This window comes from Rhinopithecus roxellana, chromosome 6, assembly GCF_007565055.1.
Source record: "Rhinopithecus roxellana isolate Shanxi Qingling chromosome 6, ASM756505v1, whole genome shotgun sequence".
Classification (NCBI taxonomy): Eukaryota; Metazoa; Chordata; class Mammalia; order Primates; family Cercopithecidae; genus Rhinopithecus; species Rhinopithecus roxellana.
In genome coordinates, this window is record NC_044554.1 from 97,370,091 (window position 1) to 97,392,338 (window position 22,248).

A 22,248-nucleotide genomic window follows, 5' to 3' on the forward strand; every position below is an offset into this window, starting at 1 on the left:
CAAAACAAAACAAAACAAAAAAAACCAAAGTTGGAGGACTCATACTTTCTGCTTTCAAAAGTTACTACAAAGCTACAGTAATCAAAAGAGTGGTACTGGCATGAAGACAGACATATAGACCAATGGAATGGAATAAAAGCTCAGAAATAAACACTCATGTATGAGGTCAAATAATTTTCAATAAGGATACCAAAACCATTCGGTGAGGAAAGGGCAGTCTTTTCACAGATAATGCTGGGAAAACTGGATATTCGCATGCAAAAAAAATGAAGCTGGCACTCTGGGAGGCCGAGGCGGGCGGATCATGAGGTCAGGAGATCGAGACCATCCTGGGTAACACGGTGAAACCCTGTCTGTACTAAAAAATACAAAAAATCAGCCGGGCGTGGTGGTGGGCGCCTGTAGTCCCAGCTACTCAGGAGGCTGAGGCAGGAGAGTGGTGTGAACCCGGGAGACAGAGCTTGCAGTGAGCAGAAATAGTGCCACTGCACTCCAGCCTGGGCGACAGAGCGAGACTCCATCTCAAAAAAAAAAAAAAAAAAAAGAAGTTGGATCCTTACTTAATACCATATAAAACAATTTACTCAAAATGGATGAAAGACCTAAATATAAGATCTAAAACTATGGCCGGGCGCAGTGGCTCAAGCCTGTAATCCCAGCACTTTGGGAGGCCGAGATGGGCGGATCACGAGGTCAGGAGATCGAGACCACTCTGGCTAACATAGTGAAACCCCGTCTCTACTAAAAAATACAAAAAACTAGCTGGACGAGGTGGCGGGCACCTGTAGTCCCAGCTACTTGGGAGGCTGAGGCAGGAGAATGGCGTAAACCCGGGAGGCAGAGCTTGCAGTGAGCTGAGATCCGGCCATTGCACTCCAGCCTGGGCGACAGAGCGAGACTCCGTCTCAAAAAAAAAAAAAAAAACTATAAAACTTAGATGGCTGATAAACCAAGTTTATGGGATATTATAAATCCTTTGTTGCCATTTCAACAGTGTTCAACAGGATCTTCACCAGGAGTAGTTTCCGTCTCAAGAAACTACTTTCTGGCCAGGTGTGGTGGCTCAGGGCTGTAATCCCAGCACTTTGGGAGGCCGAGGTGGGCGGATCACGAGGTCAGCAGTTCCAGACCAGCCTGGCCAACATGGTGAAAACCCCGTCTCTACTAAAAATACAAAAATCAGCTGGGTGTGGTGGGGCGGGGGGGGCTCCTGTAATCCCAGCTACTCAGGAAGCTGAGGCAAGAGAATCACTGGGCGACAGAGCGAGACTCCATCTCAAAAAAAAAAAAAAAAAATTACAACCCCTTGCCAGGCACAGTGGCTCATGCCTGTAATCCCAGCAATTTGGGAGTCCAAGGCAGGTGGATCACTTAAGACCAAGAGTTCAAGACCAGGCTGGCCAACAAGGCGAAGCCCCCTGTCTAAAAAATATACAAAAAGTAGCAGGGCATGGTGGTACATGGCTGTGATCCCAGCTACTCAGGAGGCTGAGGCATGAGGATCTCTTGAACCCACGAGGCGGAGGTTGCAGTGAGCCAAGATCACACCACTGCACTCCAGCGGGTGACAGAGCGAGACTCTGTTTCAAAAAAAAACAAAACGTAACAAAGAAACAACTTGTCATCTGTTGAAGTTTGATCATGAGATTTTAGCAATTCAGCCCCATCTTCACACTCTGCTTCTAATCCTAGTTCTTTTGCTATTTCCACCACATCTGCAATTCCTTCCTCCACTGAAGTCTTGAACCCCTCAAAGTTATCCATGAGGGTGGAATTCACTTCAAAACTCCTGCTAATGTGAGTATTTTCACCTCCTCCCATGAACCCTGAATGTTCTTAATGGCATCCAGAATGGCGAATTCTTTCCAGAAGGTTTTCAATTTACCTTGCCCAGATCCATCAGAGGAATCATTGTCTATGGCAGCTACAGCCTCACAAAATGCATTTCTTAAATAATAAGACTTAAAAGTCTAAATTACTCCTTGATCCATGAACAGCAGAATGGATGTTTTGTTAGCAGGCATGAAAACAACATTAATTTCTTTGTACATCTTCAACAGAGCTCTTGGGTGACCAGGTACGTTGTCAGTGAACAATAATATTTTGAACAGAATCTTTTTTTTTTTCTGAGCAGGAGGTGTCAACAGTGGGCTTCAAATATTCACCAAACCATCTCGTAAACAGATGTGCAGTCATCTAAGCTCTCTTGTTTCATTTCTAGAGCACAGGCAGAGTAGATTTAATGTAATTCTTTTTTTTTGAGACAGAGTTTTGTTCTTGTTGCCCAGGCTGGAGCGCAATGGCGCGATCTCGGCTCACTGCAACCTCTGCCTCCCAGGTTCAAGCGATTCTCCTGTCTCAGCCTCTCGAGTAGCTAGGATTATAGGTGCCTGCCACCACACCTGGCTAATTTTTGTATTTTTAGTAGAGACGGGGTTTTATCATATTGGTCCGGCTGGTCTCGAACTCCTGACCTTAGGTGATCCACCCACCTCAACCTCCCAAAGTGCTGTGATTACAGGTGTAAGCCACTACACCTGGCCAATTTAATGTAATTCTTAAGGGCCCTGGGATTTTCAGAATGGCAAAGGAGCATTAACTTCACTTTTTCTTTTTTTTTTTTTTTTGAGACGGAGTCTCGCTCTGTCGCCCAGGCTGGAGTGCAGTGGTCGGATCTCAGCTCACTGCAAGCTCCGCCTCCCGGGTTCCCGCCATTCTCCTGCCTCAGCCCCCGGAGTAGCTGGGACTACAGGCGCCCGCCACCTCGTCCGGCTAGATATTTGTATTTTTTTAGTAGAGACGGGGTTTCACAGTGTTAGCCAGGATGGTCTCGATCTCCTGACCTCGTGATCTGCCCATCTCGGCCTCCCAAAGTGCTGGGATTACAGGCTTGAGCCACCGCGCCCGGCCGGCTTTAACTTCAAGTCACCAGCTGTATTACCCCAAACAAGAGTCAGCCTGTCCTTTGAAACTATGAAGCCAGGCATTAACTTCTCTCCAGCTATGAAAATCTTAGATAAACCAGACACAGTGTTGGCTCATGCCTATAATCCTAGTACTTTGTTTTCTTGTTTGTTTGTTTGTTCGAGACGAAGTTTCACTCTTGTTGCCCAGGTTGAAGTGCAGTGGCACGATCTTGGCTCACTGTAACCTCTGCCTCCTAGGTTCAAGTGATTCTCCTGCCTCAGCCTCCTGAGTAGCTGGGATTTCAGGTACCCACCACCATGCCCAACTAATTTTTGTATTTTTAGTAGAGACGGGGATTCACCGTGTTGGCCAGGCTGGTCTCGAACTCCTAACCTCAAGTGATCCACCGGCCTCAGCCTCCCAAAGTGCTGGGATTACAGGCATAAGCCATGGTGCCTGTCAACCCTTCTGGTCTTAAAGCTTGAGACTTACATTTACTTTGTCTGAGTTCCTTCTTCAGGAAATGACTGTCAGCCCTCTCAAAATGTATCAAATAACTGAAACTCACCAGATCATGGCATCTAGACAATGAAATGCCAGGCCCCTCATTCATCGTGATTGCTTCCTAACCCCTCCCGAGTTCCTGTTTTCCTATACATGGTTACAATTGTTCCCTGCTATATAAGACCCTAACTTCAGTCATAGATTTGAGACCAATCTCCCATGTCAGCCACAGCACCCGATTAAAGCCTTCTTCCGTGGCAAAAATTGTCTGTGATTGACTTTCTGTGCAGCAAGCAGCAGGACCTAGCCTGAACTCCTGGTGTTTTGGTAACAAGAACAGTGCTTGGCATTTGTTAAGCATTCCATAAGTGGCAACTGTTCTAATATCTCAGGGGTATCTCAAACATATAGAGCACTGTGTAGGGAAAAGAAAGAGAGATCAGACTGTTACTGTGGCTATGTAGAAAAGGAAGACATAAGAAACTCCATTTTGATCTGTACTAAGAAAATTGTTTTGCCTTGAGATGCTGTTAATCTGTAACTTTAGCCCCAACCCTGTGCTCACAGAAACATGTGCTGTGTGGAATTAAGGTTTAAGGGATCTAGGGCTGTGCAGGATGTGTGCCTTGTTAACAATATGTTTACAGGCAGTATGCTTGGTAAAAGTCATCACCATTCTCCATTCTCGATTAACCAGGGGCACAATGAACTGCGGAAAGCCGCAGGGACTTCTGCCTAAGAAAGCCTGGGTATTGCCCAAGGTTTTCCCCCACTGAGAGAGCCTGAGATACGGCCTTGTGGGAAGGGAAAGACCTGACCATGCCCCAGCCTGACACCTGTAAAGGGTCCGTGCTGAGGATTAGTAAAAGAGGAAGGCCTCTTGCGGTTGAGATAAGAGGAAGGCCTCCATCTCCTTCATGTCCCTGGAAACGGAATGTCTCTGTGTAAAACCTTATCGTACATTCATTCTATTCTGAGATAGAAGAAAACCACCCTGTGGCTGGAAGCAAGATATGCTGGTGGCAATGCTGCTCTGTTATTCTTTACTACACTGAGATGTTTGGGTGGAGAGAAGCATAAATCTGGCCTAAGTACACATCCAGGCACAGGACCTTCCTTCCCTTGAACTTATTTGTGACACAGATTCCTTTGCTCACATGTTTTCCTGCTGACCTTCTCCCCACTCTCACCCTGTTCTCCTGCCACATTCTCCTTGCCGAGACAGTGAAAATAGTAATCTATAAATACTGACGGAACTCAGAGACCAGTGCTGGTGCGGGTCCTCCGTATGCTGAGCACTGGTCCCCTGGGCCCACTGTTCTTTCTCTATACTTTGTCTCTGTGTCTTATTTCTTTTCTCAGTCTTTCATCCCACCTGACAAGAAATACCCATAGGTGTGGAGGGGCTGGCCCCCTACAGCATTAGGGTGAAAGCTAAGATAAATTACAGAAAATAATTTCATTGCGGCCGGGCGCGGTGGCTCACGCCTGCAATCCCAGCACTTTGGGAGGCTGAGGCAGGTGGATCACAAGGTCAGGAGATCGAGACCATCCTGGCTAACATGGTGAAAGCCCGCCTCTACTAAAAATACAAAAAATTAGCTGGGCATGGTGGCGGGCACTTATAGTCCCAGCTACTCGGGAGGCTAAGGCAGGAGAATGGCGTGAACCTGGGAGGCGGAACTTGCAGTGAGTCGAGATCGTGCCACTGCACTCCAGCTTGGGTGACAGAGCGAGACTCTGTCTCAAATAAATAAATAAATAATAACAGTAATAATTTCATTGCGCATCTAAGTTTGTTACTGACATTCGATAACTGCTAGAACGTCCCAAGTGGACACTCTAGAGTCTCCTTACTTGCACCCTATAGAGTGGAAAAAAACAAACAAAAACCCATCTTCCCCATCTCAGTAAATAGCGCAACTACTCACCACCCACATGTTCAATCCAGAAACCTGGGAGTTGTCCTTGGTTTCTTCCTCTCCCTCACCACCATCTTCCTCTCTACCCATCCCATTCCTCATCAAATCCTGTTGATTCTAACTCCAAAATACATCCCAAATCTATCTTTCCTTCCCTATTTCTACAGCCACCTTCCAGTCATGTGACCATCATGTCTCAGTTGAATGTCTGCAATAGCTTCCTGATTTTGCTGCTTCTCCTCCTCTTCCCCTCTAATCTGCCTCACACCTTCTTTTTTTTTTTTTTTTTTTTGAGATGGAGTCTCGCTCATCACCCAGGCTGGAGTGCAGTGGCGTGATCTCAGCTCACTGCAAGCTCCGCCTCCCAGGTTCATGCCATTCTCCTGCCTCAGCCTCCCGAGTAGCTGGGACTACAGGCACCCGTCACCACGCCCGGCTAATTTTTTGTATTTTTATAGAGATGGGGTTTCACCGGCTTCACACCTTCTTCTACACAGCCAGACAGTCCTTTAAAAATGTAAATCGGGCCGGACACGGTGACTCACGCCAGTAATCCCAGCACTTTGGGAAGCCGAGGCATGCAGATCACATGAGATCAGGAGTTCAAGACCAGCCTGGCCAAGATGGTGAAACCCCGTCTCTACTAAAAATACAAAAATTAGCCAGGCGCCTGTAATCCCAGCTACTCGGGAGACTGAGGCAGAGAACTGCTTGAACCTGGGAGGCGGAGGTTGCAGTGAGCTGAGATGGCGCCATTGTACTCCAGTTTGGGAGACAAAGCAAGGCTCTGTCTAAAAAAAAGAAAAAAATGTAAATTGGCTGGGCATGGTGGCTCACACCTATTATCCCAGCACTTTGGGAGGCGGAGGTGGGTGGATCACTTGAGGTCAGGAGTTTGAGACCAGCCTGGCCAACATGGTGAAATCCTGTCTCTACAAAAAATACAAAAAATTAGCCAGGTGTGGTGGCTCACACCTGTAGTCCCAGGAGACTGAGGCAGAAGAATCACTTGAACCCAGGAGGTGGCGGTTAAGTGAGCCGAAATTGCACCATGGCACTCCAGCCTCGGTGACAAGAGCAAAACTCCATCTCAAAAATAAAAATAAAAAAAAATGTAAATCACAGTGGTGCACACCTGTAGTCCCATCTAGTCCAGAGGCTGAGGAGGGAAGATCGCTTGAGCCCAGGAGTTGAAGGCCAGACTGGGCAACATAGTGAGACCCCCATCTCTAAAACTAAAATAAATAAATATGTAAAATTAGCCAGTGTGGTGGTACACACCTGTAGTCCCAGCTACTCAGGAGGCTAAGGCAGGAGAATCACTCGAGCCAGGAAGTTGAAGGCTATAATGAGCTATGATTGTTTCCCTGCACTTCACACTCCAGCCTGGATATGACAGTGTAAAACCCTGTCTTTTAAAAAAGAAAAAAAAAAAAAAGAGGCTAAGTTCAGTGTCTCACGCCTGTAAACACTTTGGGAGGTTGAGGTGGGAGGATCACTTGAGCTCAGAAGTTTGAGATCAACCTGGGTGACGTGGTGAAACCCCGTCTCTACCACAAATACAAAAATTAGGCTGGGCGTGGTGGCACACACCTGTAATCCCAGCTATTTGGGAGGCTGAGGCAGGAGAATTGCTTGAGCTCAGGAGGCAGAGACTGCAGTGAGTCAAGATCGCACCACTGTATTCCAGCCTGGGTGACAGAGCAAGACTCCTGTATTGCTGCCTCCTCTTGGACTTGTCCATTTTGGCCCACTCCAGACATTTCCCTTCCTGGTCATCAGCATGATCTTTTAACAACATAAAATACGCTTCTATGTTAATCTATTTGTTCTTTTGTACATTTTCCTGTTTTTCTGGGCTCTGTGTTCTGGGGTCTCAAACAAGCAAACAAAATAATTAGCCAGGTGTGGTGGATGCGCCTGTGGGTCCAGCTACTTGGGAGGCTGAGATGGGAGGATCTCTTGGGTCCAGGAGGCAGAGGCTGCAGTGAGCCGAGATCCTGCCACTGCACTCCAGCCTGGGCAACAGAGCCAGACCCTGTCTCAAAAAAAAAAAAAAAAAGAAAAGAAAAGAAAAGGTAAGTCAGTTGGTTGTGGACCAATATGTATGGCATTCTAGCAGTTACCGAATGTCAGTAACAAACTTAAACGTGCAATGACATCATTTTCTGTAATTCATCTTAGAGTCCATCCTCAATGTCTATTCTGCAGAGGCAGCTGGAAACAATTTTTTTTTTTTTTTTGAGATGGAGTCTCACTCCATCACCAAGGCTGGAGTGCAGTGACTCAATCTCGGCTCACTGCAACCTCCACCGCTCAGGTTCAAGCAATTCTCCTGCCTTAGCCTCCCAAGTAGCTGGGATTATAGGTGTGCGCCACCATGCTGGCTAATTTTTGTATTTTTAGTAGAGACAGGGTTTCCCCATGTTGGGCAGGCTGGTCTCAAACTCCTGACCTCAAGTGATTCACCTGCCTCAGCCTCCCAAAGTGGGATTTCTCAGCCTCCCAAAGCTGAGATTACAGACGTGACCATCACATCCGGCCTGGAAACAAATTTAACCTCAGTCCTCCTGAGACTGGGCCACAATTCCCAGATACTCAACAGGGCCAGATTTGCTTAGAGAGGAGGGAGGCTGCAGGGAGTTGTACAGCATCCAGCCCTCAAGCAACAATGACAAGACATCCATCATCCTGTGTCAACGGCCCCTTCAGTCCTGCAGGCTGCACTGTGTCTGCTCTGAACCCGGACAATACGGGAATATTTTGCAAGCTGCTGATGGCCCTGCCTGCCTGGCAGGCTCATGAGCCATTCTTCTCTGGGGACCCTGCCAAGAAGCAGGTGGCAGACCTTCCTTCCATTCTTGGCCAAGATACTGTCTCTGCTAAGGCATTCCCTTCCCTTAAGGGCTTCAGCTTTTGAAACACATAAACCAGCTTTTCCACTCTTAGGTCCAGTCTTATGCATCCCCTGGGGCAATGAGCTCAGAACACAGAAAAATAGGAAAATGTACACAAGAAGAAAATAGATTAACATAGAAGCATATTTTATGTTGTTAAAAGATCATGCTGACGACCAGGGAGGGAACTGTCTGGAGGAGACAAAATGGACAAGTCCAGGAGGAGGCAGCAAGGCAGAGGGGCAGAGGAGAGATGGGGCCCTAGAGATGGAGGGTGCTAGATGGAAATTAGAGCTTGGCCGGGCCCGGTGGCTCAGGACTGTAATCCCAGCACTTCGGGAGCCTGAGGCCGGAGGATCACTTGAGCCCAGGAGTTTGCGACCAGCCTAGGATACATGGCGAAACCCCATCTCTACCAAAAATACAAAAATTAGTCAGGCAAGGTGGCACAAGGTGGCAAGGTCCCAGCTACTGGGGAGACTGTGGTGGAAGGATCACCTGCGCCCAGGAAGTTGAGGTTGCAGTGGCTAATACTGCACCACTGCATTCCAGCCTCAACAACAGAGTGAGACTCTGTCTCAAAAAATAATAATACAATAAAAATGGGCAACAGAGTGAGACCCTGTCTCAAAAAGTAATAATAAAATTAAAATAAAATTTAAAATTAGGCCGGGTATAGTGGCTCACGCCTGTAATCCCAGCACTTTGGGAAGCAGAGGCAAGCAGATTACCTGAGGTCAGGAGTTCGAGACCAGCCTGGCCAACACGGTGAAACTCCAGCTCTACTAAAAATACCAAAATTAGCCGGGTGTGGTGGCACACGCCTGTAATCCCAGTTACTTGGGAGTCTGAGGCATGAGAGAATCACTTGAACCCGGGAGGTAGAGGTTGCCGTGAGCCGCGATTTTGCCACTGCACTCCAGCCTGGACAACAGAGTGAGACTCTGTCTCTAAATAAATAAATAAATAAATTTTAAAAAGCAATCACAGCTATTTAGGGGATCAAAATAAACAGAACCAGTGGGGCACAGTGGCTCATGCCTGTAATCCCAGCACTTTGGGAGGCCAAGGTGGGTGGATCATGAGGTCAAGAGATGGAGACCATCCTGACCAACATAGTGAAACCCCATCTCTACTAAAAATACAAAAAAAATAGCTGGGTGTGGTGGCACATGCCTGTGGTCCCACCTACTCAGGAGGCTGAGGCAGCAGAATCACTTGAACCTGGGAGGCAGAGGTTGCAGTGAGCTGAGATCACACCACCGCACTCCAGTCTGGCAACAGAGCAAGACTATGTCTCAAAAAAAAAAAAAAAAAAAAAAAATCAACAGAACCAGACAAAGTATTAGATGCGGACATGTCCATCAATTATAGACTGGCTTAAGAAAATGTGGCACATATACACCATGGAATACTATGCAGCCATAAAAAAGGATGACTTCATGTCCTTTGTGGGGACATGGATGAAGCTGGAAACCATCATTCTGAGCAAACTAGCACAAGGACAGAAAACCAAACACCACATGTTCTCACTCATAGGTGGGAACTGAACAATGAGAACACTTGGACACAGGAAGGGGAACATCACACACCTGGGCCTGTGGGGTGGGGGGAGGGGGGAGGAATAGCATTAGGAGATATACCTAATGTAAATGACGAGTTAATGGGTGCAGCACACCAACATGGGGCATGTATACATATGTAACAAACCTGCACGTTGTGCACATATACCCTAGAACTTAAAGTATAAGAAAAAAAAAAAGGATTAAATTGGTGAAAAAGAAGATGGAAGGAGAGAGGAGGCCTCAAGAACTACTCCTAGCCAAATGTGGTGGTGCATGTCTGTAGTCCCAGCTACTCAGGAGGCTGAGGTGAGAGGATTGCTTGAGCCCAGGAATTGGAGGCTGCAGTGAGCTACCACTACTCCAGCCTGGGCAAAAGAGCAAGATCCCATCTCTAAAAAGAAAAAAAAAAAAGTGGTGGCCAGGCACAGTGGCTCATGCCTATAATCCCAGCATTTTGGGAGGCTGAGGCGGGCAGATCACCTGATCACCTGAGGTCAGGAGTTCGAGACCGGCCTGACCAACATAGAGAAACCCTATCTCTACTAAAAATAAAAAATTAGCCAGGCATGGTGGTATATGTCTGTAATCCCAGTACTGTGGGAAACCGTGGCTGAAGGACTGCGTGGGCCCAGGAGTTTGAGACCAGCCTGGGCAACAAAGCAAGACTATCTCTAGAAAAAAGATTTAAAAATAGCCAAATGTAGTGGCACACACCTCTACAGAAAAAAAAAAAAAAAAAAAAAAAAAGAAAAAGAAAAAAAAAGCAGGGCATGGTGGCACACACTAATAATCCTAGCAACTCGGGAGGGTGAGGTGGGAGGCTCTCTTGAGCCCAGAAGTTAGAGGCTACAGTGAACTCTGTTTGTGCCACTGCACTCCAGCCTGGGTGACAGAGAGAGACTGTAAAAATTACATTAAAAATAAAAATTAGGCTGGCGTAGTGGCTCACACCTGTAATCCCAACACTTTGGGAGGCTGAAGAAGGTGAATCATCTGAGGTCAGGAGTTCAAGACCAACCTGGCCAACATGGTGAAACCCCACTGTCTCTATTAAAAATACACAAATTAGCTGGGTGTGTTGGTGCGCGCCTGTAATCCCAGCTACTCAGAAGGCTGAGGCAGAAAAAATCACTTGAACCTGAGAGGCAGAGATTGTAGTGAGCTGCGATTGTGCCACTGCATTCCAGCCTGGGCAACAGAGCAAGACTCTGTCTCCAAAAAATAAAGACACCAGGGTCAGGCGCAGTGGCTAACTCCTGTAATCCCAGCACTTTGGAAGGCTAAGGCAGGCGGATCACAAGGTTAGGAGTTCGAGACCAGGCTGGCCAACATAGTGAAACCCCATCTCTACGAAAAATACAAAAATTAGCCAGGCATGGTGGCGTATGCCTGTAGTCCCAGCTACTTGGGAGGCTGAGGCAGGAGAATCGCTTGAACCCAGGAGGCAGAAGTTGCAGTGAGCCGAGATGGTGCCATTGCACTCCAGCTTGGGCGACAGAGTGAGACTTCTCTCAAAATAAATAAAGAAAGGCCGAGTGCAGTGGTTCACGCCTGTAATCCCAGCACTTTGGGAGGCCGAGGTGGGCGGATCACGAGGTCAGGAGATTAAGACCATCCTGGTTAACACGGTGAAACCCCATCTCTACTAAACAAAATACAAAAAATTAGCCAGGAGTGGTGGTGAGCACCTGTAGTCCCAGCTACTCGGGAGGCTGAGGCAGCAGAATGGTGTGAACCCGGAAGGCAGAGCTTCAGTGAGCCAAGATCACACCACTGCACTCCAGCCTGGGCAACAGAGCGAGACTCCATCTCAAAAAAAAAAAAAAAATCACGCCTGTAATCCCAGCACTTAGGGAGGCCAAGGCAGGAGGATTATTTGAGCCCAGGAATTTGAGACCAGCCTGGGCAACAATAGCCAGACCCCGTCTCAATAAAAAAGAAAAAAAGAAAGAATCTGTATGTGTGATGAGACGTTCCTGGGAGACACTGGGTCTTCCGCAGAATCAGGAGGCAGAAAAAAGTAGTTGACAACCAGCAGGGCACGATGGCTCATGCCTGTAATCCCAACACTTTGGGAGGACGAGGTGGACAGGTCATCTTAGGTCAGGAGTTTGACACCAGTCTGGCCAACATGGTGAAACCCTGTCTCTACTAAAAATACAAAAATTAGCCGGGCGTGGTGTGCCGGTAATCCTAGCTACTCTGAAGGCTAAGGCAGGAGAATCGCTTGAACCCGGGAGGTGGAGGTTGCAGTGAGCCAAGATCGCGCCATTGCACTCCAGCCTAGGTGACAGAGCAAGACTCCATCTCAAAAAAAACCAAAAACTGCCAACTGTTACTGTCAGCAGGGCCTGTTGGAGGTTAGGGAGCAGAAAGAGGAGTGACTGGAAGTATGAGAATCTGTGGGGCTGGTGAGAATCTGTGGACAATCTGTGGGAAGGCTTGGTGGGGAGCAGGTGCAGGTGAGGCAGGGAAGTGGCAGAGAGAGCTCGTGGACATGTTCTGGACACCAGAGCCCTGGCCTGATCCTGTGCCGTCCCCACCTTCTCCGGATGGCTGGGGCCAACCTAACCTGCTTCGAAGAAAATAAATACTCAGACACAATCCTTTGTTGTGAGATTGATTAATTTGTTGTTTTGTTCACGGCTGTGTCTACGACGGTGCTTGGTGCGCAGTGAGAGGCTCTAATGGATCTGGGCTTGTTGAAGCAAGGCAGGAAGGAGCCAGTGTTCTCAAAGTGTTGGGTGAGTCGTAGGGGAGGCGCACCCGGCAACAGACCTGCAGGGATTACCATTCCCACGTGGGAAAGGTTGCTGTGCAGATTAAACGAGATAATGTATATGAAAATCCCGACTGCTTAATACATCGACTCAGGTTCAAAATCTGGGAGGAGAGAAGCTGGGCTGATGTGGGGGTTGAGTTGGGAGGAGGTTTTGAGGGGAGTCACATAAGGGCCCACTGGGGACAGCCCCACGGGAAAGCTCCAGGGGTCTTCCGGGAAGCCCCAACTGGTGCCAGCACAGCTGACACTCCTGCCTCACCTGGCCCGGCCAGCAGGAATTTGCCCCATGACCTCCTCTGGCACGCTGCTGTCACCATGGCGACCTGCCACAAAACAAGCAGCCCGATTGTCCCTGCTCAGCGGGGCAGGTGAAACCCTGGCCACGTGACCGATACTGGGCCAGGTGCGGTTAAGGGACACCCGCCACCTCCCCTCCTTAACCCATTCAATGCCACCGCCACCTAGGCGCAGTGTCCTGGCCGCCTCAGGCCGCACCCCTTCGGCCCTTGGTCCCCACAGCCTGAAGGGTGGTGACAAAATACACAGAGCACTGCGTTAAGAGTCAGTGAAGGAAAGAATCCGGGCCATGTCCTGGCTAAGTGACTTGGAGCTGGGTTACTTCGCCATCCAAGCCTCTCTTTCCTCATCAGCAAAAATAAGGATGGCACCTTCCCACTTCACAGGAAGGCTGGGAACATGGATGGGGCAGTGTAGACTCGACCTCCAAAGAGCGATAGCCCATTTCACCTCCCACCTTCACCTCCGCAGGTCAGGGGCTCCGGAAGGCCTCCCCTCTGGCCTCCCCCAGAAGGAGGCCTTCGCCAACCGACAGCAAGCTTCTTGGCCAGGTAGCAACAACCCCTCCCCTGAGCCCACCTCTTTCTCTGGAACGTTCAAGTGGAAACATCAAACCAACTGGTTTTTCTGCTTGCCTTCACCAGCCACCTGATCAGGGCTGGGGCCCCGGACTCTGAGTAAATATCTCAAGGCTGCTTCTGCCCCTAGATATGGGGCTCTTGCGCCAGGCTGAGATTACCTTGTGGATTGTGGGGTGTGTGGCAGGGAGCAGTTTGCAAGCACCTTTGAGGCCAGGCACAGTGGCTCACTCCTGTAATCCCAGCACTTTGGGAGGTCGAGGCGGGAGGATCACCTGAGGTCAGGAGTTCAAGACCAGCCTGCCCAACACGGTGAAACCCAGTCTCTGCTACAAATACAAAAATTAGCTGGGCGTGGTGGCGCACACATGCAATCCCAGCTACTTGGGTGGCTGAGAAAGAGAATCGCTTGAACCCGGGAGGTGGAGGTTGCAGTGCGCTGAGATTGTCACACTACACTCCAGCCTGGGCAACAGAGAGAGACTCTGTCTCAAAACAAACAAACAAACAAAAAGCACCTTTGAAATACTATTGTTCTGAATCTTCAACCCTCATGCCCTTCATCCGCCAACTCTAGACAAACACCCTCCAAGGACCCCTCCCAGGCCTGGGACCAGCCCCCATCCAGGACTCAGATGTCCTCATCACCCCCCTAATTACTATGTGAGAAACAAATGATCGCACCACCTGGTGTGCTTAGAGTCCCCGGTGACCTCAGCCCTCCTCAGATTAGAACCAAACACCTAAGAGTCCCATTAGGCAGGAGATGGAGCTTTACAGAGTTAGGACACATCCTCAGCTCTGCCAACATGGTGAAACCCCACCTCTACCAAAATCAGTAAAAATCAGCCGGGTGTGGTGGTGCACGCCTGTAGTCCCAGCTACTCAGGAGGCTGAGGCATAAAAATCGCTTGAACCCGGGAGGTGGAGGTTGCAGTGAGCCGGGTTCCAGCCTGGGTGACAAAGCCAGACCCTGTCTCAAAAAAAAAAAAAGTAATGGCCGGGCGCAGTGGCTCATGCCTGTAATCCCAGCACTTTGGGAGGCTGAGGCGGGTGGATCACCTGAGGTCGGGAGTTTGAGACCAGCCTGACCAACGTGGAGAAACCCAGTCTCTACTGTATTGTAAAAATACAAAATTAGCCGGGCATAGTGGCGCATGCCTGTAATCCTAGCTACTTGGGAGGCTGAGGCAGGAGAATCACTTGAACCCAGGAGGTGGAGGTTGCAGTGAGCCGAGATCACACCACTGCACTCCAGCCTGGGCAACAAGAACGAAACTCCGTCTCAAATAATAATAATAATAATTAATTAATTAATTTTTTTAAAAAAGAGTTAGGACTCATCCTGTGGGTCCTGGACCGCCCTAAAGAGGTGGGGGAGGGGCCAGTATAAGACTAGCTGGCCCAGGTGTCATCTCCAGGAGAACCACTAACCCAGCCACCTGCAGAACTTTCACATAAGCATTTCCCAGCGACCTGAACCTCTCGATGACTATTACCACTTTGCACCAGATGAACAAGACATGGCTCCTGCTGTGGACGCACACAGGGAGGGCCACCTCTATAATACTACACAGTAGCCTCTGAGAAATGCTTCGAGAACGTTCGATCAAAGAGATTAGTTTTAACTCAGAAAATCTGGGAAGGCTTGAGGAGGCAGCAGTTATACAAGGCCTTAAAAGGCCTATGGCTGGCCAGGTGCGGTGGCTCAAGCCTGTAATCCCAGCACTTTGGGAGGCCGAGACGGGCGGATCACGAGGTCAGGAGATCGAGATCATCGTGGCTAACACGGTGAAACCCCGTCTCTACTAAAAATACAAAAAAAATTAGCTGGGCATGGTGGCAGGCGCCTGTAGTCCCAGCTACTCGGAAGGCTGAGGCAGGAGAATGGCCTGAACCCGGGAGGCGGAGCTTGCAATGAGCCGAGATCCGGCCACTGCACTCCAGCCTGGGTGACAGAGCGAGACTCTCAAAAAAAAAGCCTATAGCTGAGGCCAGGCATGGTGGCGCACACCTGCTGAGCAGTTCCATCTGCTCAGGAGGCTGAGGCGGGAGGATCACTTGAGTCTAGGAGTTCCAGACCAGCCTGAAACTGTCCCCTTGCTATGCCTAGAACATAGCAAGAGCCTATCTCTACAAAACAGAAAAAAATTAGCCAGACATGATGGTGCACATCTGTGGTCCCAGATATTCGGGAGGCTGAGGCAGGAAGATTGCTTGGGCCCGGGAGGAAGAGGTTGCAGTGAGCCATGATTGTGCCACTGTACTCCAGCCTAGGGTGACGCAGTGAAACCTTGTCTCAGAAAAAATAAAATAAAAGCCATATACCTGAGATGGGAGGGTTGCTTGAGGCCAGGAGCTGGAGACCAGCTTGAGCAAGGTAGCAAGACCCTTCTCTAAAAAAAATTTTGTTGGGCCAGGTGTGGTGGCTCATGCCTGTCATCTCAGCACTTTGAGCTCAGGAGTTCGAGACCAGCCTGGGCAACATAGCAAGACCCTGGTTCTATTTAAAAAAAATTTTTTTTTTTTTTTTTGAGATGGAGTCTCGCTCTGTTACAGAGGCTGGAATGCAGTGGCAAGATCTTGGCTCACTGCAACCTCCATCTCCCAAGTTCACACGATTCTCCTGCCTTAGCCTCCCAAGTAGCTGGGACTTACAGGGCCGTGCCACCAGGCCCGGCAATTTTTTTTTTTTTTTGAAACGGAGTCTGTCTCCATTCCCGAGGCTGGCGTGCAGTGGCTCAATTTCCGCCCATTGCAACCTCGGTCTCCTGAGTTCAAGCGATTCTCCTGCCTCAGCCTCCCGAGTAGCTGAGATTACAGGCACCTGCCACCATGCCCAGCTAATTTTTGTATTTTTAGTAGAGACGGGGTTTCGCCATGTTGGCCAGGGTGGTCTTGAACTCCTGGCCTCAGGTGATCCACCCGCCTCAGACTTCCAAAGTACTGGGATTACAGGAGTGAGCCATCACGCCCGGCCTAAAAAAAAATTTTTAACCATGATTCTGAAAGAAAGAAAGAAAAAGAAAAAGTTAAAATTAGTCTGCGCCTGTAGTCCCAGATTCTCGGGAAGAAACGGCGGGAGGATCGTTTGAGCACAGGAGGTCGAGGCTGCAGTGAGCTATGGTCGCGTCACTGCACTCCGGCCTGGGCGAGGGTAAGACCCCCCACCAAAAAAAAAGTATAGGACTCGGGCAACTGGCTATCTGGAAGACAGATAGCACCCCAGCAGGAGGAGGTGGGGTGTGGAGAAGACCTTGAAAGGCAGGGTGCCTGATAGGGGAGTATGAGAACGGGGAGTATGGGCGGAAAAGCAGGTGGGATCAGACTGGGAGAGGCTCCCCCAAATGTAAAGGGGACAGAGGGGCTTGGGGGAGAGCTCTATTCTAGATCGACGACTCCAGGATGTGTGGGTGCCTGTGCTCCGCCCGGCCGGCCCGGGCCCCCAGCAGTGGAGCACGGCGCCACCACACTGGCGCTCCGCCGCCCAGAGCCACCCTGGCGCCGCTCGCCCCCGCCGGCGGCACAGAAACGATGGCAGCCACCCAGGTCAGTGAGCGACGACAGGTGTGGGGCGGGAACCCAGGCCCAAGCTGCAGCACAGAACCGAGCACGCGCAGAGCAGCGCAGACCGAATTCCCAGACCTTAGGGCGGGAAGGTAGCGATTCCCCGCGCGGATTCTATGCAGGGCGGAGCTTCGCGAGGTGCGGGGCAAGCACCTTGGGTGGCCCCGCCTAGGGCGTAGCCAGGTGCGGCGCTCAGGGCGACTGGCGCAAGGCCTGCGGGGATTACATAATGGCGTAAGGGGCGGGGATGGAGGCGGGGCCGGACCTTTCTCGGGGACTACGTAAGGAAACGTGACCGAGGGCGGAGAATCCGCGATGGGGGCGGGGAGAGGGCGTGACTCAAGTCGGAAGTGGGCGGGACTCAAGACGGAAGTGGGCGGGGCTCCGAGCGAGGGCGAAAGAAGGAGCGTGGGTAGGCCGTACCTCGCGAGGTGCGAGCCGGACAACGGCTTGCAAGCATGCTCCGCTGGACCCGAGCCTGGAGGCTCCCCCGTAAGGGGCTCGGCTCGCACTGTCCTAGCTTCGCGAGGGTGCCTGTCGCACCCAGCAGCAGCGGCGGCCGAGGGGAGGCCGAGCCGAGGTCAGTCAGGGGCACCGGGAGGGAGGAGCCCTGTCCTCCTTTTCCTGCCGGGCCCCGACGGCCCCATCTCCTCCCCTTGGACCCGTCGCCTCCCAGGCCTCTCCCCCAAAGCCCTTTCCCCTACCCCTTTCCCCGCCTCCGCCGGCTCAGACCCTGACCCGGATCCTTCCCCTGCCAGGCCGCTTCCGCTTTCCTACAGGCTTCTGGACGGGGAGGCAGCCCTCCCGGCCGTCGTTTTTCTGCACGGGCTCTTCGGCTGCAAAACTAATTTCAACTCCATCGCCAAGGCCTTCGCCCAGCAGACAGGACGTAGGGTGCGCTTCCGAGTGGGCGGGGCCTGGGAGGAGGCGGGGCTGGGGCGTCCCGCTTCTCGGGGTCCCGCTCCTCACGCTGACTGTGGACCCTGAACGGCAACCCCGTTTATTCCTTCACGTTGCCATCTTCATTAATTCATGTTGTAGATCTCCATCGGCGCTGGCCAATGACTAGGCGCCTGCACCCTTTCCATGAAGGAGCCTGCTTGTTTCCTAGGGATGACCGGGAGCTCACCACCTCTTATGGCAGCCCGTTCTTCTGTGCTCCTACTGTTGGAAATTCCTGGAGTCTCGTTCCTGGCATTCTCCGGGATTACCCCCAGCCTGGCCAGCCCTTCAGAGATGTGGTCACAACCCTGGGGCCTGCTTTTCTCTGGCAGAGTGGCCCCAGGTTCTTCATCTGGGCCTTCTAGGTCTGGAAACTGGGCCCTCCCACTGTCTGGGCCCTTCCCCTCTGCGGGGTGTATCCCCAGGCTCTCCACACCCTTGACCTGCTGTCCCTACAAGGCCTTTGGCTGTCTACCCTAGAATGGGGATACCAACGCAGCTCCGTCTCACCCCACTCCCCAGGTGCTGACAGTGGATGCTCGTAACCATGGTAACAGCCCCCACAGCCCAGACATGAGCTACGAGATCATGAGCCAGGACCTGCAGGACCTCCTGCCCCGGCTGGGCCTGGTGCCCTGCGTCATCGTTGGCCACAGCATGGGAGGGAGGACAGCCATGCTGCTGGCATTACAGAGGGTGAGCCGCCCCTGTCTGGGGCCTCCTCCCATTCGGTATATACCCTGAGTGCCCCGCAGGCAACCTGGGACTCAAATGATCCTTGGATGACCACATTCAGGCTCCAGGAGCCGTGCCTGAGACTCACTGTGTCTGCCTAAGACTGGTCCCAATTCGGTTCTCTCCCACAGCCAGAGCTGGTGGAACGTCTGATTGCTGTAGATATCAGCCCAGTGGAAGGCACAGGTTCCTCCCACTTTCCTGCCTATGTGGCAGCCATGAGGACCGTCAACATCCCAGATGGGCTGCCCCACTCCCGTGCCCGAAAACTGGCAGATGAACAGCTCAGTTCTGTCGTCCAGGTGATACACCCAAGCCCCCCAGATGCTATTGTAGACCGGGACCTGTCAAGGGAAGAGTGGTACCCTCAGTTCGCACAAGGAACCCCCCCAACTGCTGCACCCCCACAGAACCTAGCCGTACGGCAGCACCTGCTCACCAACCTGGTAGAGGAAGACGGGCGCCTCGCGTGGAGGTTGAACTTGGATGCCCTGGCCCAGCACCTAGACAAGCTCTTGACTTTCCCACAGAGGCAGGAGTCCTACCTCGGACCAACACTCTTTCTCCTCGGTGGAAACTCCCAATTCGTGCAGTAAGCCAGCTTGGGTAATGGGAGGGGCATGCTTTACTCGCCCAGGCCCTAGCCTGGGGACCCTACCAGGGGGGGCCTTGGGTGTGGAAGGGGGGTGGCTGAGAGGCCAGAAATACCACTGGGCATGTGGGCTCATGCAGCTCTCTCTGTTTCTCCCCACTCTGCTTACACTTGTCTCTTTTACTCCTCCTCATCCCACTTTCACCCATTTTCGATGGCCATCACTGCGATGCACAGTCCCAGCCACCACCCTGAGATTATGCGGCTCTTCCCTCGGGCCCAGATACAGACGGTGCCGAACGCTGGCCACTGGATCCACGCTGAACGCCCACAGGACTTCATAGCTGCCATCCGAGGCTTCCTGGTCTAAGAGTTGCTGGCAAGAAGTGGGCTGGGCGCAGTGGCTCATGCCTGTAATTCCAGCACTTTGGGAGGCTGAGGTGGGAGGATCACTTGACGCCAGGAGTTCGAGACCAGCCTGGCCAACATGGTGAAACCCCATCTCTACTAAAAGTACAAAAATTAGCCTGACGTGGTGGTGCATGCCTGTAATCCCAGCTACTGAGGAGGCTGAGGCAGGAGAATCACTTGAACCCGGGAGGTGGAAGTTGCAGTGAGCCGAGATCACGCCACTGCACTCCAGCCTGGGCAACAGAGCAACACTCCGTCTCGAAAAAGACAAAACAAAGAGGAGGCACAAAACCCCAGGCTTCCAGTCCCTGCAGCCTGCTCCACATTTGGGCACAGAAGGACTCAGATGGGCACTGAGTGGGCACGAGGTTTTACAGGGGTGGTCAGACCTCAGGCTTTAATGAATAAAGACATTACTCCCAAAGTCCTGGGCTGAGGTCTGTGTCACCACCAACGTCCCCGACCCAGGGAGAATCTGGACCGGGGGGTCCTGGCAGCTCCAGGGTCCATGTGGTGTCCCCGAGTACCCTCGGTCTCTCTCTGCAGCTGATGCTGGACCTGCTGCCACACCAGCTGCTGCACGTCCTCCTATGGACAGGAGAGCAGGTTCAAGGCTGAGCCTGTGCCCTCTTCCCCACACCTCCCAGGCCCTGATGGCATTCCCCCTACCTCCCAGGCTTCCAGCTCCCGCCTCAGCCTCAGTTTCTCCTCCAGGACCTCCAGCAGCTGGGCCTCCATGGTGCGTAGCCTGGCTTTGCACCTCTGCAGCTCTGCCTCCACTGCCTGCTTCCTGTGGGTGGCAAAGAGAGTAGCTGAGGCTCGGACCCTGTGGGTCTAGTTATGGGGTCCTGGGGGTGGACGAGTGTGGCCACAGACCCGGCCTCAGTGACAGGGCGGCTGCTTGTGTGGCTTTCTTTCCAGAATGCCTGACTAGCCCTCCGCTCCTCCATTAGCAGGACAAGGCCCTGCAGGGGAGCCCCCAACTCCCCTCCTGGCCCCCAAAAGCAACTTCCGCTTACTTGGCAATGGCTTCATCCCGCTCCTGGAGGACTTGGTCCAGGGAGGGTTCTGTCCTGGTGTCCCCCAGTGCTCCAGCCGCCTGGTACTCTGGACTGTGCTGCAGGGTGACAGAGGAGGCAGCGGCGACCAAGGCTTGTCTGGAAGAGATGTCCCACTCTGGGCCCTCCCGCCTTGGCCTTGGCTTTGATGCTGCTGTCAGGTGGGGAGGGGGCTGAGGTGCTGTGTACCTTCCCCTGCTTCTGCCCCACTCTCATGGACCTATGAAAAGGAAAAGGAGGGGGCTGCTGTGGCCACTGCCAGCCTCAGTGCAAGCAGCATGAACAGGGTATTTGGACCCCCAAGGAGCAAAGAATTCTCACCCAGTCATTGGGGAAGGACGAGGCAGCTGTGTTCAGAACACTTACCCTCAAGGGCCGGGACTCAGGGTGGCCTGGTGACTGGGACTCTTGGCAGTCGGGTGGGGCAAGCGAAAGACATGACCCTTTGCCCTCCCTTCCCAGCAAGGCACTCCTTGGCAGGCCCCACCCCCATCAGGCCAAGGAGGAGGCCCTAGCTGCACCCTAGAAACCTTCCGTCAGGCCCAGAGCACACTCAGCCCCTTCCTCCCTTCGCCGCAAGAGGGTGCTCTACCCACATCTTGTGAAAGGAGGGGCGGAGCCAGGCACGGTGGCTCATGCCTGGCATCCCAGCACTCAGGGAGGCCGAGGCAGGAGGATCTATCGAGCCCAGTTCAAGGCAGCAGTGAGCCATAGGATCACACCACTGCACTCCAGCCTAGGCAACAGAGCAAGACCTTGTCTCATAGAGAGAGGGAAGGAGAGGAGGGAAGAAGGCATCATGTCTCCAATGCTGAGAGACATAAGGTACCCCAGCCCCCATCCTGAAGGATTAGCTTTGTACCTTGAATGGCATCATCCACACATATAAATACAACCTTACCCCTGCAGAAAAACAGAAGGAAAAAAGTGTATTCCTGGCAATTCCTCCTCACATTTTATTTATTTATTTATTGACCTTTTGAGACAGAGTCTCGCTCTGTCGCCCAGGCTGGAGTGCAGTGGTGCCATCTCAGCTCACTGCAAGCTCCGCCTCCCGGGTTCACGCCATTCTCCTGCCTCAGCCTCCCAAGTAGCTGGGACTACAAGCGCCTGCCACTATGCCCGGCTAATTTTTTGTATTTTTAGTAGAGACCAGATTTCACCATTTGTTAGCCAGGATGGTCTCAATCTCCTGACTTCGTGATCCGCCCGCCTCAGCCTCCCAAAGTGCTGGGATTACAGGCATGAGTCACCGCACCCAGCCACATTTTTTTAATTTTTTAAATTTTTTTATTTTTTGAGATGGACTCTCACTCTGTCAGCCAGGCTGGAGTGCAGTGGTGAAATCTCAGCTCGTTGCAACCTCCACCTCCCAGTTCAAACGATTCTTCTGCCTCAGTCTCCCAAGTAGCTGGGACTACAGGTGCCTGCCACCACACCCAGATAATTTTGATTTTTTTTTAGGAGAGATGGGGTTTCGCCATGTTGGCC

At 51.7% G+C, this 22,248-nt stretch overlaps 1 protein-coding gene and 1 long non-coding RNA gene across 4 annotated transcripts; one reads left to right on the forward strand and one right to left on the reverse strand.

Annotated features, from left to right (window-relative positions):
• Window positions 1-17,382: 17,382 nt before the first annotated feature.
• Window positions 17,383-20,123, forward strand: ABHD11 (abhydrolase domain containing 11). Of its 3 annotated transcripts, none has more exons than XM_010387463.2 (6): window positions 17,383-17,599; window positions 17,778-17,913; window positions 18,484-18,657; window positions 18,828-18,998; window positions 19,107-19,288; window positions 19,526-20,123. In XM_010387463.2, the coding sequence occupies exons 1-6, from the start codon at window positions 17,478-17,480 to the stop codon at window positions 19,656-19,658; spliced, it is 918 nt and encodes a 305-aa protein (XP_010385765.1). In that variant the 5' UTR covers window positions 17,383-17,477; the 3' UTR covers window positions 19,659-20,123. The 3 variants fall into 3 exon arrangements, with proteins under 3 accessions (XP_010385765.1, XP_030789162.1, XP_030789161.1); XM_030933301.1 differs by lacking the exon at window positions 17,383-17,599 and adding an exon at window positions 18,061-18,326 and having other exon boundaries at window positions 17,776-17,913; XM_030933302.1 differs by lacking the exon at window positions 17,778-17,913 and having other exon boundaries at window positions 17,463-17,599.
• On the reverse strand, window positions 20,107-20,977 carry LOC104681235. The gene is made up of 3 exons (XR_004058112.1): window positions 20,719-20,977; window positions 20,369-20,489; window positions 20,107-20,287 (listed from the first exon to the last, which is right to left on the reverse strand). It is a non-coding gene; the product is annotated as an uncharacterized LOC104681235 (long non-coding RNA).
• Between the last annotated feature and the right edge of the window lie 1,271 nt (window positions 20,978-22,248).